At 42.1% G+C, this 13,501-nt stretch overlaps 1 protein-coding gene across 1 annotated transcript in view; it reads left to right on the top strand.

Annotated features, from left to right (window-relative positions):
- Window positions 1–13,501, top strand: part of LOC139219520 (ankyrin-3-like) — a 127,069-nt gene that overhangs the window by 94,556 nt on the left and 19,012 nt on the right. Inside the window, exons 32-43 of the mRNA XM_070851412.1 lie at window positions 2,244–2,398; window positions 3,178–3,389; window positions 3,505–3,712; window positions 4,342–4,438; window positions 4,542–4,770; window positions 4,926–5,051; window positions 5,912–6,034; window positions 6,562–6,588; window positions 7,214–7,295; window positions 8,590–10,392; window positions 10,423–12,567; window positions 12,610–13,482. Of these exons, the coding sequence (XP_070707513.1) occupies window positions 2,244–2,398; window positions 3,178–3,389; window positions 3,505–3,712; window positions 4,342–4,438; window positions 4,542–4,770; window positions 4,926–5,051; window positions 5,912–6,034; window positions 6,562–6,588; window positions 7,214–7,295; window positions 8,590–10,392; window positions 10,423–12,567; window positions 12,610–13,482 (6,080 nt within the window). The remainder of the gene's footprint in view (window positions 1–2,243; window positions 2,399–3,177; window positions 3,390–3,504; window positions 3,713–4,341; window positions 4,439–4,541; window positions 4,771–4,925; window positions 5,052–5,911; window positions 6,035–6,561; window positions 6,589–7,213; window positions 7,296–8,589; window positions 10,393–10,422; window positions 12,568–12,609; window positions 13,483–13,501) is intronic.

Genomic DNA, 13,501 nt, shown 5'->3' with positions numbered 1-13,501 from the left:
CTTTCAGTGGGCTTCTGATGTCACTGAAAGTTAAGGTTTTGATTGGCTGTTTGGACTGGACTGCGCTTGTTGGGCATGAGCCTTTTCCTCCTCAAGCCAAGCATCATCCTGCTTCCCATGACTGCTGTTACTTTACTTCACCTTTAAGATCAGTTTTACATCATCCCACAGTATTGCTGTGTAATTAGTCTCCAGAGATATTGGTAGAAAACGTTTTGTCAAGTTGTACCGATCCATGTTACATTAACCTGGAGTCGTGTTGACCCCAGAGCTAAAAGATGTTTGTACCATGAAATACATAGAATTTCACCAATGTGAAGCCTCGGGGCTACAGCTCAACTTAGGAGGGTAGATTCAAGCTTTCAGTCGGTATGAGACTTACTTATTATTATATTATTATTATTATTATTATTATTATTATTATAGTGTGTCTCTTCTTCATGAAATTGTAGATTATGAGATTTTGACTGATATTGCTGTTTCTCCATAATGTTTTATATATATTCATGAATGAATAAGCAACAGTGAAAGTTGCTGTCGCTCTCTTGATTGTTGCATTTCCATGGAAACGTTGAACAACAACTGTCGCCAGATCCTGAACTTGATTGGTGCATGGAAACATGTGACATCTCAAGTTTTTTCCTGGAAGTGCCTCATTCACTGAAAAAGCATTGGGAAGAGCACAGACAAAAAAAAAACATTTTAGAAAAGAATGCAGTGGCTGATTTATGGGTTCTGCTCTCAAACGCCATCACTGCGATGGGAGAGCAGACCTCATGACACAGGTTTTGAGAATAAGATGATAAAAAAAAATACCATTAATGTACAATTTCAGTCCTGTTCAAAGTTCTATGTGGCGTAAAATAACCGTACTTGATATCATTTCTTGCATTGTTATTATTTAATAATAATCATTTAATAAAAAGCGGAAGCACAATACTGTAAAAGTGGAATTTCAGCCAGGAAACGTAAGAGACTGATCTAGCTTGAGCTATGTGGGATGGCGGCCCCCCCATCTGCAACACAGGGGGAACAACTGGTCTTTAACAGTTCTTACTCAGTCCTTTGTCTGCAAGACACTTGGAAGGCGTAAAAACGTATTAAAATAATATTGATGTCATGGAGCAGAGGCGTGTGACTTTTATTCGCTTCCTTTTCCAAAGTTGAAGTTAACTGTCGGAGCAGCTGAGAACAGCACAAAGTGGGAAGTTTTTTAAGTGTGCTATATGAATAAAATAATGGGCATTATAAAAGATGCCTAGCAGTGTGTTAAAATGTGACAAGGCTTCATTTTAAAAGTGTAAGTTTTGTGCATTAAAATGTGTATTTAGTGGCATTTAATGCCTTTTTTATGAAACATAACATACTGTATCAACAGTTATACTCCAGTTATACACATATCACTTTATATTATTCACAGGCTTACATGTGAGGTGCCACTGCAGTAATTGCCACTTGTCTACTTCCACCTACGTTATGTATTTATCCATAAGTTTGGCAGAAAATAGTAAATACTGTGTTCATGTAGGACCCCATTACTCATAGAGGGAAACTGATTGAGAAAATGGTACTTTTAAGAAAAATAATACTCTTGTGATTTTTGAGGATTTCTTAAGGGGATGATCAATAAATATAGTTCCTCTGTTTCTGTCCTATTCTACTCTGAGTGACCCTGAAACAAATAGTCCTCAGGCTAGAGTACGTCCATCCGTCTCTCTTGTGTTGCTGTCATGCCTTTTTTAAAAATAAGGGCTGTGCAGCTTCCGCCCCGCACTCCTCGTTCCATTTCATGTGTCCCGTCAAGTCATGCCAAGCTATGACATGCACTCTGAATGTCCCATCGAGCTGCAGCACGGCCACCGCTATCATTATGCAGCAACACTGTCATCAGCAGAAGTCCATTCATACCTGTGCAGTGTGTGTGTTTTCAGACCAGAGTCCTACAATGTTCCTTGTTCATCTTTCCCTGTATTTGTTGAATTGAAAAGCAGAATTAGTGTTGATCCTCTGAACATGCCTATAGAGAAGCTCCATGATATGTCCTCCATCAGATTTATGTTTCTTTAAGTTCAGCCCCACAAAATTACAACCATCATTATAATCAGAAAGACCTAAACCGTCTCTTCTCTTACCAAGTAAACTCTAATGGTTGCCTTACTTTGCTTTGGTTTGCTTGGGACTTGTCATTAAATGGATACGATAGGATTAATTAAACCATCTCTCCTTGACATATACCTTACCAGGCCTGTGATAGTGGAGATCCCTCACTTTGGCTCGATGCGGGGCCAGGAGAGAGAGCTGATCCTCCTGCGCAGCGAGAACGGAGAAACCTGGAAGGAGCATCTGTACGACTACAAGACTGAAGACCTCAATCAGCTCCTCAGTGGGATGGATGAAGGTAAAGCACGTTTTTACTTCATTATTTGGCCAAAACTTTGTCTTACAGTGGCGTCCGGGCAAGCTGAAATATTTAGAGACGTATAATGAATGTGTTTTTAAAGCCCCCGTGTGTAGACTTATAGCTGAATACAGCATCTCATGAGTTATTCTGATAACATAAGTTTTTGTTTGTAGAAAATTAGACATGCAGATGAAAGTGATTGCACTCGAATCAGATCTGGTAGGTGGACGGATGTTTATTGCAGGAGCTTGAGTGCTGACCAATTAAACACAAACACATGTGTAACGTGAAGTTTTTTTGTATGTTTGTTGAAGAATGCAAGTTCTGTAATAACATGACAAGTTCATTAAAACAAGTAAACTAAATATGATTAAGATGCCTGCAGTAGAGCCATACTAAAAAGACTGGTCTGGAGCTAGTGCTACTGCAAACAAAAACAATGTCTGTGTAATAACACGGTAACAAGTTATTCTAAAGTATATTTTTGCAGTTTATTAATATATATAATAATTAATTATTGTATGTGTTTACTTAGCAATAAAATGTTGCTGCTTAAGCTAAATGTTAATGTCTATTTATGTGTAAGTACATGAGAGCAGTCAAAAAACTGGAGTCAAATTGTATGAACATATTCTTTTATGTCTTCCCTGTCGTGGGACTAATAAAGAAATATCTAATCTTATCTTATGTGGTGAGTAAAGCTGATTCTGATTCTGAATGGAGCTTTTGATCTATAATTTACATGTGACTTATGCATTTTCTTTCCTTCCCTGTAGAACTGGACAGTCCTGACGAGCTGGAGAGGAAGAGAATCTGCCGCATTATCACCAAGGACTTCCCACAGTACTTTGCTGTGGTGTCTCGAATCAGGCAGGAGACCAATCAGATGGGACCAGAGGGTGGGACTCTGTGCAGCCGGAGCGTCCCATTGGTTCAAGCTTCCTTCCCTGAGGGGGCATTAACCAAGAAGATCAAAGTCGGACTCCAGGTGAGTTGTCTGTTTATATTTATGTGTCTCGCTCACAGGATGAGATAAATACACACAACATACATGTAGGTAGAACAACCGACACACACATTCATTATTGCCTCCTCTCTCCCAGGCCCAGCCGGTGCCTGACGACACCGTGAAGAAAATCCTCGGTAACCGAGCAACCTTCAGCCCCATCGTTACCGTGGAGCCCAGAAGAAGGAAGTTCCACAAGCCAATCACCATGACAATCCCAGTCCCGCCCCTGTCAGGGGAGGGGCTTACTAACGGCTACAAAGGAGACTGCACTCCATGTCTCCGCCTTCTCTGTAGCATTACAGGTGTGTGTGTGTGTAAGAAATGGAACATCTGTCTGTCTTTGAGGACAAGTTTAAGCTTTAGACATCGAGAGTGAGGATGTTTTTTAAAAAGTAAGAATGTTTGTCTTGTCTTTGCCTCTTTCAAAGGGATGTTTAAGGGTTTAGATACGGTTCAAAGGTTGGAATCAGGTTGAGGGTGGGGTTTGGCATGTATGTGTGATGGTTATAGGCTCGAGAATACATGACGCCAATCTATATGCCCTACATGTATTTTGTAAAATTAGGTCTGTTTTAAAAGAGGTGACAGCTTTGAGGTGACTGCTGTGGGGTGTCAGTAATGAGTAAATAGTAGTAGTAGTGATTTGGATCATTTTTAACTATGTAAATTGACTTTTTTGTGGACAAAAAAACACATCTGACACATTATTTTTATTCAAATCTCTGTATTTCTTTTTAATATATCTGGAGGGGACCTTCAACATCAAACCAATCTTCACTGTATGTGTTAAGAAACACCAAATCTTGACCTCTGCCAAGTGCGTCTGTTAAGATGTCGCTCCATGTTCCCCGTACATTAGATGTAGAAAACTGAATAACATCCAAAGAAAATCTTCAGGGTGTTTGATGTCTCCTATGTGACTGTCTACCAGGTGGAACGTCCCCAGCACAGTGGGAAGACATCACTGGGACAACTCCTCTCACCTTTGTCAACGACTGTGTCTCCTTCACCACCAATGTTTCTGCCAGGTGAGACACACTACATAGACTACATTTCGGGGAAGAGGCAAGTGTTTGTGACTGAATCTGTTTTATTTATGTCCGTTCACCATTTTATTTGTCGCGTGTGCAGGTTCTGGTTAGCAGACTGCCACCAGATCCCAGAGACGGTGGGCTTGGCCACGCAGCTGTACAGGGAGCTGATCTGTGTGCCCTACATGGCCAAGTTCGTGGTGTTTGCTAAGATGAATGACCCAGTGGAGTCCAGACTGAGGTGCTTCTGTATGACGGACGACAAGGTGGATAAGACCCTGGAGCAGCAGGAGAACTTTGAGGAGGTGGCCAGGAGCAAAGACATAGAGGTACATACTCATGGGGATTTAGGGATTTAGTGGCAGGACAGAAGAGAATCATGAACTGACCAGCAGGATTTCAGTTTATCACCAATACTTTTGAAACAAGAGTAATGCATTTAGTTGTTGCATGTGGTTCTCACCTTTGTGGCGCGCTCCCTCAGGTTCTGGAGGGCAGGCCCATCTATGTGGACTGCTATGGAAACTTGGCTCCTTTGGCTAAAGCTGGTCAGCAGCTAGTTCTTAACTTCTACGCCTTCAAGGAGAACCGTTTGCCCCTCTGTGTCAAGGTACAGCACATGCACTCTATCATCACCCCTGTGTACAACACCTTCTTCTCAGGCTGGGAAGCGGAGCTGGAAGATCTATTAATCAACATAGAAAAAACTTACTGACAGTTACTAAAATTGCAGCAAGCTTGTCATAAACGAGTATAAAAGTGTACAAGACATATTGCTGAAGAAAAACAGCAGTCGGTACAATTTAGTAGGTGTTAAAACACTGTCCTGAGCCATGCTTGTTTTAGCTCTGTTCACCTTTGCTGCTCTACTTCCCACACTTACTTTCAACACAATGAACCCAGTCCACAGGGTATAACCTAGTTCTTTTTGCCACTGTTAAATAACCTCATTTACCCATTAACGTCATGCTCTCCAGTCAACAAATGCTAAATTAGCAAAAAACAACAAACACAATAAAGAAAATGTAGCCCTAAAGGACGTGGTGTGTTTAATTAGGAAACCCTCATATGCTTTGTGGGGACAAACTACATGCTGCAAGTTTAATCCACCAGGAGATCCAGATCAGAGCCAGCACATTTCCGAACACTGCATGAAAATGTATTTCCAATATAACCTTTATCCACATGCCAATGCCAAGTCACCTCTTGGTGTAACCTCTAACAAGGGCTTCTTCTTTTACCTACTGTGCTGCACTAACCAATTAAAGAGTATTCCTATATACTATATACATGACAAAAATACACAAACATGTGCAGATACACATGTAAAAGTAATGATAGCAGAGTAGTAATAATAATACAGTAGAATAGCAATACTCAAGTGCACATTGTTGACATATAGTACATCAGCAGTGACTACCAACTTAAAAAAGGAACAAGGTACATAAAGAAGCAATATTCTCTCTCTAGGTGAGAGATCCCAGCCAGGAGCCTTGTGGTCGTCTTACGTTCCTTAAAGAGTGTAAGACAATTAAAGGACTTCCACAAACTGCCGTGTGCAACCTGAACATCACTCTTCCTGCAGTGAAAAAGGTAAGATGGCGTGAACTCACCATTCTCTGTTGTCACCTCCATAACCACACTCATGGTCAGGGTAGTTTCAGCCCCAGTAACAGTGATAGATGAAAGACACTGCCGAACTGGCCAAACTGCCGCCACTGTGTCTTTTATCTGTTTACAGCTTCTCTGTATAGATATCGGTTATCTTTGCAGTGGATTCTCGCCATTGGCTGTTTCATTTCGTTCCTACCTACCTTTTGATTTGGATGACATGCTTTTGGCTGAGGGCTTCTGTGCAAAAGGCTTTTTTTGATTATCAGGCTGGCTTTTTGTGGCTTGACTTCATTTGCTGTTTTTGCTACTGAATGTTGGCGCTTTATACTTTTTTTATTTTTGGGTGTTGCTTTTTTTTTGTTTTTTTTTGCTGAGTTTGCTTAAGTGGCTTCTCTTCTGAGTTGGAGCTTCTGTCAATCACTCCTTTTTCACACCCTGATGTTTCTTTTCCCCCTGCTTTCCATTGTGTTACTCCCCCTGTTCCTGCAATGCATCTTGGGAACCAGGAAATGGAGTCAGATGCCGAGGATGAGGTAAACCACACCCTCCCCACCATGTGCCGTCCTCTGCGCTAGACCTATAGCGGCCCTGCTTACTGGTCATGCTCTGTCCATCATAGCCTTATTCTTTCTGCTTCTACAAGAGCCATACAAGCTTTCCTTGTTCAAAGCAACCTTTAGCTGCTCAGCTGTGCATGATATATTATAGATATGAAATGTATGTCCAATCCCTATCCCTTCCACTCTACAGTAAGTGATACAAGTAGCTTTGGAGTTAAGATGTATTTAAGTCAAGATTTAATCCGTAGTAACATTACCGTGATTTCTTTGCACTTTTAAGTACTTATAGTTTAGTTTGTAGCTGTATTGTGACAAACTTAAGCTAATTTAACTAGCTTGGCATAGTAACACTTGTTGCAAGTAGTACTATCAGTGCTTACAAAAATACGTTTGAAGTGCAGTGAATACTCTTAAAGGGGAATTTGCTGCTGTTTTATGCAACTGTTAAATATGGGCTTTGTTTTTATGTTAATACAAACTAATGCAGAGTATTGGCTTTACTTTAATTTGACATTAAAATGTCCAAATGTTGCTCATTTGGCAGCACTAAACGATGTAGCGTGACCTAGAACTGATGTGTTGTTTGCTATTGTTGCAGACTGAAAAGCCAGAACGACGTCATACCTTTGCATCCCTAGCCTTACGTAAGCGCTACAGCTATCTGGCCGAGCCTGCACTGAGTGAGTTTGACATTTTCACTAACAAACCCTTTGATGAATTTAAGAGTGCCAATTTTCGTGGATTAGATTTAGTTTATTAACAATTTTAATTAACCTGTAAAATGTAAAACACAATATGTAGATAGATGTGACTAACCAAATGTAATAAACTGCATATTTCTCATCCTACATAACATGCATTGTCCACATGCTTGTTTACAACATGGTACATATTTTTGCATGGGTATGCAATGAGTGGTTTTTAAGTTTTTGTGCTATGCTTGCCCACATTGTGAGTTGTACTTCTTCTGGGTTTGTTTGGTTGATTTCCACCGCTGAGTTTTGGAAGTCCAGATGCAACAACATTAAAATTTTTCTTTGACTTACCAGCACAATGGTATACAGTAGGAGTTTGGAAAGGAGGTCAAAGTAAAATTTTATTTATTTTTCATTTGTCCCCTCTCAGTTTAAAGCTCTTTTTGGCTTTGTGATGATGTAGCAGGTTTCTTTTTTGGGACAAAAATGCATGTCAGGAGGTCTTGGGTGTGGCTTTCTTTCAGGTGTTTCTTTTCAGTTTTTCAGTTTCTGCTTGTCACCGCCAGTTCTTCTCGATCTTGCATGACAAAATGGGCCAAAACTTAAGTCTTGGAAAAAACATTTTGTCATATTTTGTTTGTGACATAACAAAAGGAAAATGGAAACCTCTGCAGCCCTTGGCTCTATTGTACCATAATGTCTAAATTGTTTTTGGGGAATCTGTCATTACATAATTTTTGAACCAAACAGATAAAAGGCACTTTTAAAAAGCGGATTGAAATTAGAGCCAGAATCCACAAGCTGATTTTAGAACATCTGAAGTCCAAAGAGAGAAGTTGTGTTTGTGTTGATCCTGGTGCATTCGTCTTGCCATTTTCAGTTGTCAATTGTCAGTCTACACCATTGTCTTTGAATTTTACTTTGCTGCTGTATGTGCTTTATTCAGTTTATTCATTATGTTGTTGTTGCTGTTGTTATTGTTGTTTGAGTCATCTTTCAATTGTAAATCACACGGGAACACAAAAGTTTCTTTTCATGGCTCCATCTTCCATCAATACTCAAACATTTTATTTCAGCACTTCATAAAACTGCTGTTTTCCCTCCTTGATACTAGGACTGCATCACTGACCAAATCTTCCTCCTCTGATCTCTTCTTTTTTCATATTTTTTCTTCCTTTTCCTTCCCAAACATAATTTTCTGTTACCTTTATTCTTCCATATTCTTTTGGTTATTTATTCCATTCCTTCTTTATCATAATTTCTACCAATTCATCTGAAGAAACAGCAGTTGAGCGAAGCACAACAGCAAGAACACTGCCTGCTGGTTACCCTCACAAACCTGTCTTTCCAACCAGACCTCACCCACCGTGGTCGACTGCTCCTATTACCGTCCCTGGCCAAACAAGGCCCGTCGGAGTGGGGGGTTCCCTCATCTCTACCGATTCACCGGCAGGCTCACCAGCTGCTTCTCCACTGAAAACTATGTGGCCCCTATCCTCCCCGTCACCTGCATGCCCTGCAACTATCAAAGCCACACTGGGAGCTCAACCACCAGTACCTACCCCATCATCCCCAATTAAATCAGTTAGTGACGTAGCATCTTCATCCCCCATCAGGTCTTACAGGACTACGCCGTCACCTATTAAAACCGTTGTCCAACTGGGTCAGTACCCTGTTCAGGGATCTGCCAGCCTTGTGTCCTCTGGAAGCCCATGTAAACTTGCCACAGATCCAGCATCTATTAAAAGCCTTGCTTCAGCATACACATCAAGGACTTCCCCACTTCACTCTATATCCAATGGTTCTGTACTAGAGAGGTCGTCAACTTCTGTCACTGCTCCAGTGTCACCAAAGAAACCTTACAACATGTACAATTCTAATTTGCCTTTTAAAACCACCCTTGCGTCCACAGTTGCGACAGACGTTAAAAGCATCTCCAGTCTGTCCTCCTTGAAAACCTCTGTAGATTCAACACTCTCATCCAGAAAGGGGAGGTCAACTCTCTCGTCTCTTTCCTCAACTGGTCAGACAACCATTCCTTCCTCAGAATTGTCCATGATGAATGGATCGGTCTCACCTGTTAAATATCCTTCCTCCTCCTCCACACCATCCTCCCCTTCTTCTCGCCATCTCTCAGAGAGAAGTAGCAGCCTTCAGGAGAGGATCCAGGCCACCACCCAGGCTGCAACCTCCGGTGTCAGTGCAGCCATAAATGAAGCAATTGACTCATATTCTGTGTCAGGCTATGGCACTCTGAAAACACTGTCCTCCTCACGCAGGTCTGCTACAGCAAGCTCTGCTTATGGTTCTCTGAGATCCATACCTGCCTCCTCCGGCTCAGCAGTTTCATCTAATGTGACTGTACCAGTGTATTCGTTAGTCAATGTCATTCCAGAGACCCCTCTCAAACCAGGGCCAGGGTCTCTCAAAATGGCACTGCCTGATTCTGCACGTGCCTCATCTTCGTCCTCCTCTTTGTCTTCCTGTGTTACCACATCAAAAATAAACTCCCAACTGAAATCCCCTCCATTTATCACACCGCCCATTATCCACCCAACTGCAACTTCCAACCAGGAGATACTAAAAGATGTAGCAGATATGAAAGAGGATCTGATCAGAATGACCGCTATCCTACAGACAGACACACAGACAGCAGCTAAAACTGTCCAAACATCACATACTGGCACTCCTAAGGAGACGAAGTTAGAGGATGAGGAGCCATTTACTCTAGTGGAGAAAGTGAAAGAGGATTTAGTGAAAGTCAGTGAGATATTACAGAAAGACATGAGTGAAGGTAAGGCCCTTGCAGGTAAAGAGAGAGCCTCAGAGGATGAATGGGAGGAATTTTCGAAAGATGAGATTGAGGAGGCACAAAGAAGTGCCCTCTCAGACTACTACCCTCCTTTTGACGAAAACACGCTGCTGCTCAAGCACCAGTCCATGTCAAGCAAAGACTTAGAATTGGCTAAAGTAGTAGATTTTTTAACAAATGACATTGGTGCTAGCTCTCTCTCCAAAATGGCAGAGTTGAAATGCAGGTACGAGGAGGAGGCAAAAAGGGAAGGGGAAGAGAAACAGAAACGTGTTCTCAAACCATCCATGTCCATACAAGAGCACAAACTCAAAATGCCTCCACCAGTCTCAGGCATGCTCAGGTCTCCCTCAGAGAAGGATCTAAGCAAACTTGCTGAATCATATCAGGGGGCGGACACTATTTTGGAATCACCGGAGGACCTGTCTCATGAGCAGGATAAGAGTCCCCTGTCAGACAGTGGGTTTGAGACCAGAAGTGAAAAGACACCCTCTGCTCCTCAGAGTGCAGAGAGCACAGGACCTAAGCCTTTATTCACAGATTCACCCATCCCTCCCTGTGTAACTGAGACCAGGACTGAAGTGGTCCACATTAGGAGCTATGAGCAGCCCGATGATCCTTGTGAGCCTTTGCTGATGGAGGAGGCTGCATCTGCTCTTCCTTCTATAGAGCCAGATGTAGCTTCCACAAGCTCCATCAAAACCTTGCAGATGAAAATGCCAGAAGAGGACTCCATGATGAACAAAAGTATGTGTCTTAAAGAGGAAACTCATATTACTACTACTACCAGAATGCTCTATCACAAACCCCAACTGACTGATGGCGCAGAGATGATAGAGGAAGGTATGTCAGTTAGAGATATTATGAAAGCTTTCCAGTCAGGTAGGGACCCCTCTAAAGAACTGGCAGGCCTTTTTGAGCACAAAGCTAGCCAGGATTCTGTGAAAGGTGATGAACTGACTCCAAGATTTCTTGACAGAGACATTAAATCCAAACCCAAAGTTGAAAGGATAATTGAGGTTCATATTGAAAAGGGCCATAGCACAGCAGAACCAACTGAGGTTATTATCAGGGAAACAAAGAAACACCCTGAGCTTTATGTGTACAAGGGAGACCATGGAATTAAGGAACTTATAGATTACGATGAGGCCCAACTGGAAGAAGGGGAGCTTACTGCCGAAGAATCTCTGCCCTCCTTCCTAGAAACATCTCGCGTTAACACCCCAATGTCACAGGAGGAGGACAGTCGTCCAAGTTCAGCCCAGCTGATAGCAGACGATTCATATAAAGCCCTGAAACTATTGAGCCAGCACTCTATAGAATACTGTGATGATGAGTTATCAGAAATCAGAGGCGAGTCATATAGGTTTGCTGAGAAAATGCTCCTCTCAGAGAAACTTGACATGTCCTCACTGTCTCACTCTGACACAGAGGATTCAGCAATGGTGACTGACAAAAACCGTTACCTAGTTTCTGAGGAGAGTGGTAGCCGTGGCACTGAGAGCACGAGTCAGCAGTATGGAAGCCCTAAACGAGAATTTGTTTCTAAGTCATCAAAAGATGGGTCCCCGAAATCTGGTAAATTCTTGCACAAGGATGAACCCTCTCAGTTTGATAAGGTGACAGTGCTCCATTACTCCACAGAACAGGGTAGCCCCAAGCATGCTGTTTGGATGCGATTTACAGAGGATAAACATGACAGGAGCAGGGATAAGCTCCTTTATGAGGACAGGGTGGACCAAACTGTAAAGGAAGCTGAAGAAAAACTCAGTGAGGTATCACAGTTCTTCCGTGACAAAACGGAGAAGCTCAATGATGAGCTGCAGTCCCCTGAGAAAAAGCCTGTAAGACGAGAGCTAAGAGAACCCAGGTCATGGCCTAGCTCTGCCTGCAGTAGCCCTGAGAAAACACAACAGAAACCTAAAGTAGCAGAGGAGAGTTTCAGCAAAAGTAAACTCAGGGAGCCGTCTGTCGGTAAAATATTTGGCAGTACCTCTACAACTGAAAAGAAAAGCTCTAGCTTACCAAGTAGTCCACAGAAAAGCATGCTCTCTCATATCAGTCAGGATAAAATTAAACAAGAAACTAAAACAAGTGAGTCTGAACCCTCTTCACCCATTCATGTAAAATCGACATCCAAAGTCAGTGCTGTGAGGATGAAGTTTGAATCTGAGGCTCTGAAACAAAGTCAGTCTAGTCCAACCAAAACTCCGCCCCCAGTGCAGCCAAAACCTTCAATAAAGAAATTACAAGAGAGCAAACTTCCTGTTTATCAGTTTTTAACTGGCGGGAAAGCATCAAAAGTATCTGAAACATCAGAAGAAGGAAGCCTGAAAAAGGATGTTGAGATGGACACGTGTGCTGCTAAAGACAAAAGTAAACCTGCTTTGATATCATCAACATCTAAAGCCCCAAAACATACAGGAGACATCTTGCTTAACAAAAGTATTCCTGAGGCATCGCCACCAAGACAGATTAGTGAAACAGAGTCTCACAAAGCAACTACAAAAGGGAAAGATATCCATCCCAGTGTTACTCAGGAAATTAAAGAAAGCAATAAAGGTCAGAAAGTTCAGACACCTGTTGGTCATGATACTACTATACTACTAGGGAAAGACAGTGATGCTAAAAGGAACCAACAAGTCACCAAAAGTGAGTCTGCCTCAGCTGAGGTGCCAAGAAAAGACCCAGGGGAACCACTAAACAAAAACCTTAGAAAGAAGACAGAATCTCAAATTCCTGTAAGGTTGTCTTCTACTTCAGATAATGAACTTACAAAGAAACAGACAATAACTAAACCCTCACAAATACCCACATTATCTAAGAGCAAAATACAGACGAGTCTTGAGATAAGCCCAGCAAAAACAGATCTGACTTTTGAAATTCTAGATAATGCACCCAAAGATTCCAACTCCAATAACCTTCCTAGTCCGAGGGAAACACTGGAGAAAGTCATAACCCCTCCAACTGCTATAACAACCAAAGAGAATTTCAAGGGTATCAAAACATTACCTGTTTATGTCAGTGTCCAGGTGGGAAGGCAGGCAGAGAGAGAGGCCAAAGGGGCACTGTATGCAGTCAAACAGAAACCGAACTCGGCCCTCAGCCCCATAAGCCCCGAAGATGATACACTAGAACAGGTTTCTTTCATAGATAGCTCAGGGAAAAGCCCCATTTCACCAGAAACCCCCAGCTCCGAGGAGGTCAGCTATGATCTCACATCCAAGACCCCTGATGGCTTTATGGGATTCATGCCAGGGAAACCCAGCCCTATCATGGAGGTATCTGAAGAATCAGAGGAAGATGACCAGGGCAGAGTTGTTTTCTCCTTTAAAGAGGCCCTACCAGAAAGCAAAACTAGTGTTCATGTAATCCAGGA

Source organism: Pempheris klunzingeri, chromosome 20, assembly GCF_042242105.1.
Source record: "Pempheris klunzingeri isolate RE-2024b chromosome 20, fPemKlu1.hap1, whole genome shotgun sequence".
NCBI classification, from domain to species: domain Eukaryota; kingdom Metazoa; phylum Chordata; class Actinopteri; order Acropomatiformes; family Pempheridae; genus Pempheris; species Pempheris klunzingeri.
Note: the sequence above shows the minus strand (reverse complement) of the source record. Positions and strands in the feature narration are given on the sequence as shown.